We start from the raw sequence: 5,945 nt of genomic DNA, 5'->3' as shown, positions 1-5,945 counted from the left end.
TATAAGCTCTTCCGTTTGGTGAAAAAAAAATTGAGGGGAACTTTGGATTCTACGTCACTAAGCTAAAGATAAATTTTGTGAGACACAAAACAAATGACGTTGGCATATCTGTCAAATTCGCTCTGAGCCGAATAACGGTCTGCTAGGTAATACACTTAAAAATATTTTCACCATAGATATACGAGCAATTGACCAGTGAACGCATTAAATAATTATAACATGGCGCTGTTCGCTTAGCTAGCAAAATTGCGTTTTCTTCTTCTTCTTTTATGAAATAATACAATTTTTATAACTTTTTGTAATAATATAAATATATTTTAATAAATTTTATATTACAAGCCGCTTTTAACCCTCATCCGTTGTTGGTATGCGCGTGCATACCATTTCACTTTTTGAAACTCTGTTTAAATACATAAACAAATGTCTGTACAAAAATTATGGGTATCTACTTATGTTTCTAATGCTAAAATATTCGTGATCCACGGCATATATTCAAACACATTTGCATAGGCCGCCTCCTTTGTATTATTATCACCGCAACCAATAAGGCCAAAAGAGACAATACCAAATTGTACTTGACGATTAAATGTTATTCTATTCATTTTCTTGAAAGGCACAGATGTAAAAAGTGGTCCACCGGAATCGCCCTTACAGGTATCGACACGATCCTCACCACCCGCACAAATGTGGTCGTAAGTAATTCCTATGCCATGAGGTGCGAAAATTCTTTCACAAATATTGCGGTCTTGATGGGGAATTTTAGCATGTTGCAAAATATCACTGGAAGTAGCTTTTTAAATTGGAAAATATGAAATAAGTAAATATAATTTGAAAAAAAAAAATACAATTTTGTGGAGTAAACATAAAAATCCATCGACTTACTATTCTGCGTATGACCCCAACCGGCAACGTAGTAATGTTTTGGCAAATTTTTGTATTCAAAGACAAGTGGTGAAATAGGCAGGCAAATAGGTTTAATATGTACTGAAAATAAAAATGCTCCATTAATTAATTTTGGTTCAACTTTCATTTACATATGCATTTTTTTGTGCATTCGCCATCTCAGCGCTTACCTTTAAATTTCACCTCACGATCCAGTTTTAGCAAGGCAACATCGTGCGTCCACATTGGATTATTGTAATTGGGATGCTTGAATTTTTGTGCAATTAGAAAATTTTCTGCCTCTGGCAGACACAGAGTTCCGCCAACGCAGTCAATCTCGGTAGAGAGATTATATTCACCCAAACGAACACCGATTCTTGGTAATAAAAGCAAAATGAAAAATAAATTAAATGGGCTGAGGAAAATTCAATGCATTCATGGCTGTTGTCTCAACTAACCAAAAAAGTGAGTTTTACTAACCGAGTGGATAAATTGTTCCTAACTTTAATGTGACCTTTAACTATTTTCGATCTGTACACAAACACACGAAGAAAAATTTATTTGTTGCGAAAAATTTGGAGGGCCACCACTTTATTCAACTTCTGATTGGCAATACCGTTGAACAAAATCTGATGTATTGTATCGCCTTAATTAGTTTCACTTTATTTTACTTTACCTTGAACCTCACAAAACAATTATTTTAGAAGGCATATCAACTAACCCTTAACAAAAAAAAAATATTTGTTGTCACGAAGATAATCTGTGACGCTAGGGGTTAGTTGAGAAAAAGGCCCTTAAAGAGTTATTCACATCACAAGAACTTATATATATGCACTTGGTTAGGGTACTCACATTACGCCTTTACTTACAAAGTCGGTGTGATGCAGTGACCGGCCGTTAGCACAAACCAAGATGTTATCAACGAGCCACCACATAAGAATGGACGTCCGACAACGTCATAACGCAACAATGCCATAAATGGATACTCGCCCAGTATTGCATTTTTTCCATTGGCAACACGATCGGTAAGCGGTCGGGTACATTGCACTGCTTGGAGCAAGGCCAAGCCGTCAGGATTCAAGTGTTTCAAGTAATCGGTGTCGGTGTCGGTTAAGTAGGGATTGGTGTGGTTGCAGCAAACGTGAATTTCCTATATCAATATCAGGATGGAATAAATGTATTTTAATATGGTATAATTACATAAATATATTCATATTTTTAAAATTTGTTTGACCTAAGAACGAGCTTAATTTCAGGGGTATTCACGAAATATGAAATTTATTTGGTATATTCAGAACTCGCACATAAAATAAGTATTCGTTATCATTAGATACACAAAAATTTTGCTTTGGATTGATTATGGAATTTTAATTACACTTTTGATAAACATACAAGGTGAAGTCTAAAATAAGCAAGACCGGCGTCATACAAATGTTTTTGATGGCGCCATCTTTTTAATGAGTTAGTGCGTTGGAAGTTACATCTCTAGCTAACTTCCAGTGAAAGCTTGGAGACATCGGTTTCAGTGGAAGCGAAGTTATTGCGTCTAAAGTGCCAGTTATGTTTGTGTCATCGGTACAAAAGTGAGTTTCGAACAAAGAGCTAATATCAAATTTTGTTTTAAAATCAGTAAAACGTTTACCGAAACATTTGAATTGATGAAAACAAAGTTTATAGCGATGATTTGTTTCAGAGACGGCTGTGACGACTTAATTGACAATCAACATACGGGCCGCCAAAATTCAGTAATCACCGAAAGGTTAACACTTTATCGACCGGTAGCCTATTTATAGGCTTTTCGATTGCCAGCGCTTATTTGGCCTCTGGTCACGCTCCAGCATGCTTGTCCAGCAGGCTTATATGTGTGCGTGTCGGGTGCTTGACGCTAATATCTAAAATTTTTGATTTTCATCATTCAAAAGCCGACAACAAGTATGTGTGACACGAAGCAAGTACGAGTGTCACCCGAAACGCACACATATAAGCCTGCTGGACAAGCATGCTGGAGCGTCACCAGAGGCCAATTGACCGGTAGCCTATTAATCGGCTTTTGGTTATCGACGGTTTTTTGTCAGTGGGTTGCTCTTTTTATAACTACGCAGCGCCAACGTCGTTAATTATTTGCAGCTTTCCTCTCCAATTTTTTATCAATTATAATAGTTTTTTACCGTTTCTAATGGAGAAAGTGCAGATGAAGAGTTTTGCTTAGACGCTCAAATAACCACCAAAATACTTCAGAGCCTACAAAAAGAGCACCAAAATCAGATCATCCTCATTAAATAGATATTAAAAAATTTAATTACTGTTACCTTGAATTTATTTCATGAATGTAAGTGATACAGGCAATAAATTGTATAAAACAAATACAAAATAAAGTATAAATATCAATAAAATTCCATTACTTTAAAACAAAAGGAATAAGCACAACACAATGCATAGTGAAAATTTAGCCGGTAATTACTGAGTGGCAGCCTCAACCACAACCGGTCGATAAAGTGTTAAGTTAGGTTGACCTGGATGGCTGAAAGCCATTACATAGACCTATTGGTCCTTAGTGGTACCAGATGGAGCTTGACCCTTACGTTTCCTTGTAGTAGGCTCTCTTCACCGAAAACTCAATCGAAATTGTTCGTAAATTTATCAAAAACGATCCGAAATCATCGTTGAAATTCTGGAATCGGAGATGAATATTTCCGAAACATCGATTTATCGCATTTTAACTGATCATTTGGCCTCTTGAAAGGTCTGTGCACGTTTTATTCCGCTTAAGTTAACTGAGAACCAAAAATTGCTCAGAATTCAACTTTCGAACGTTGAAGCTCGTTAAAGAGGCGAGAAAAGACGAGAACTTCCTTTACAACATTGTAACTGGTGATGAAACGTGATGTTTCCAACATAAAACTGAAGACCCCGGCCGAGCCAGCATTCAAAAAAAATCGCGTTTGGAGAAGTCAAAAATCAAGTTGTTTGTTTTTACGATTCCAAGGAAATTGTCTATAAAGAGATCGTGCCAACGGGCCGAACCGTCAATGCATTTTCTATCTTGTCGTTTTGAAGCGTTTGTTGCATCTCATTCGCTGATTTCGCTGTGAATACCGCTAAGGAGGAAGCTGGCGCTTATTGCATGATAATGCACCATCTCATCGATCCGTTCTTGTGACTGATTGTTTGACTAGAAACCGCATTTTAACCATCAATCACTCACAGAGGCCATCCTGAAGGACATTTCGGATTCCTAGACAGTCAGTGGCATTAATTGGGATTAACGACTTAATTCCGCATTATCTCAGGAATTAAGTGCAACTAATGCGGATTGACAACTAGCCTAATAAGCTGCTACAACAACACCAACTTAATTTCCATAATTTAAGTGGATTAGCGGAATTTTCCATGGCACATTTGCAGAAAACTGATAGTTCATGTTTATTGTTAATCAAAAATAATGAAACTTTTAAAGAGTATAACAAAAAAAAAAAGAAATAAAATAAAATGGATGCAATGCTAGTTTGTTCTACATTTTCGAAATTACATTAATTGTTAAATATTTCAGAACACTTTGAAAAATTGCAATTTAACATTTTTTTAAATAAATAATTATTTCTTTGTGTCAGGGCAGTTAATACTCGTATTTCTTGGTTGCGGTCCATCTTTTACTGACAAAACTGCCCAAAAAGCAGAACAACTGTTCACTAATCGGCGTAACAACCGTTTGTCACACTACAGTTTGAATTAGATCTAACTGAGTTGGTAATCCCGATTAACGCCGCCGTCTGTTTAGGCTACTAGTCAAGGGATATTGTCCATTTGCTTGGCGTTTGAGTTGACTCTAACTTCACATGTAATTACAGCGCAAACAAACTTTTTACAATATCAATGATTCAATGGTTGTATTGTAACTATCATTAATCGACCTGCACTACAGAATCGTGCATCAGAAGATCACTTTCACTATGCAGTTAATTAAATATATAAAAATATTAAATAAGTCTTTCAATTGCTTCTACTCACATCGTTTGCGCAAAGCAATTTCTTCAAATCCTCGCTATTTTGCAGATTATGTTGCCTTCGCCAAAGCGCCAAGTTAGCGCACTCCGTATAGACCAGACAATGACCCGGCGAGCCATTGGGCGCAACACAAGTTTCCGTTTCCGCTTTTTCTGCATTGTTCGCGTTTTGGCTATGAGCATAAGGCAGGATGCATACTTGCACGAGCAGGAGTAAAGTTAAACTGCGAAGAAAATGCCACTATCAGCTGATTGACAGGACAATTTTTAGCAAGTATTTGTTTTTTCACTGAACTTACCAAGAAAACCTTATCATTTGATGCCTCTCTGCAAGTCTTTTCAAGTGCAGCTGGAAAATCATAATAATAAATCCGTCTTAGTCGTTGTCACAATGAGAAATGAAATCAAGTTAATCTTGAACATTTTTAGCAAAACTTTGAAATTGAATGCGAAAGCGCTGCAGCCTCTCTTAGTGCTGCTCGAAATTGCGCCGCTGGACTAGTGGGGCATCTGTGAAAAAACCGGTTATCAAACATTTGTTCGCAAAGTCACGAATTTATATTGCATTCAGTGCTTAACGAAAAATCAGCAATGAGAGTGAGAGGCAGCTGATTGCTAATCACCAAGTCAAAGCAGAGTTGTGTTTTCAGCGTAAGAAAAATGACAGTCATCATCCGTAGGTCATCTGACAGCGGTGGGCATGGTTCAAGAGCGAGGGTGCGATGCAGTACTTAAAATATTACAGAATACAAATAAAGAGAGAGATGTTCCAAAATAAAAAAACTGTTCTATCTGCAGGGGTGGTTTGGAAAATAATGTGGCCAAATGTGTGATATTTTCTTAGCTAAGATGGAATAGGAATTTCTGCTTTAAATATATAAATAATTAAAAAATAAATAATAAAAAAATAAATAAATAATGAAAAAATGAATAGTAAAAAAATAAATAAATAATAAAATAAATAAAAAAAATATATAAATAATTGTCGCGTACACTTCTGTAAGGTGTTTAGCTGAGCTTCTCCGCCTATTTGTGGCGTGCATCTTGATTTTGGTCCAC

General features: G+C 36.3%; 1 protein-coding gene across 1 annotated transcript; it reads right to left on the bottom strand.

Moving 5' to 3' along the window:
- Positions 1–312: 312 nt before the first annotated feature.
- LOC128867729 (serine protease grass-like) lies at positions 313–5,294 on the bottom strand. The gene is made up of 6 exons (XM_054109185.1): positions 5,186–5,294; positions 4,891–5,110; positions 1,752–2,032; positions 1,074–1,258; positions 883–984; positions 313–790 (listed from the first exon to the last, which is right to left on the bottom strand). Exons 1-6 carry the CDS (start codon positions 5,245–5,247, stop codon positions 450–452), a joined length of 1,191 nt encoding a protein of 396 aa, XP_053965160.1. The 5' UTR covers positions 5,248–5,294; the 3' UTR covers positions 313–449.
- Positions 5,295–5,945: the final 651 nt, after the last annotated feature.

Source organism: Anastrepha ludens, chromosome 6, assembly GCF_028408465.1.
Source record: "Anastrepha ludens isolate Willacy chromosome 6, idAnaLude1.1, whole genome shotgun sequence".
In the NCBI taxonomy this organism is placed as follows: Eukaryota; Metazoa; Arthropoda; class Insecta; order Diptera; family Tephritidae; genus Anastrepha; species Anastrepha ludens.
The sequence above is the reverse complement of the archived record's forward strand: the minus strand, read 5'-3'. Positions and strand labels throughout refer to the sequence as shown.

Excerpts from the sequence above, each read along its gene's own strand:
- LOC128867729 (XM_054109185.1), bottom strand. The coding sequence starts at position 5,247 with ATGATTTTCCAGCTGCACTTGAAAAGACTTGCAGAGAGGCATCAAATG. Across the intron at positions 5,111-5,185 it reads CAAATGATAAGGTTTTCTTG|TTTAACTTTACTCCTGCTCG; the intron begins GTAAGTTCAGTG and ends TTTTCTTCGCAG. Across the intron at positions 1,259-1,751 it reads CACTGCATCACACCGACTTT|AATCGGTGTTCGTTTGGGTG; the intron begins GTAAGTAAAGGC and ends TTTATTACCAAG.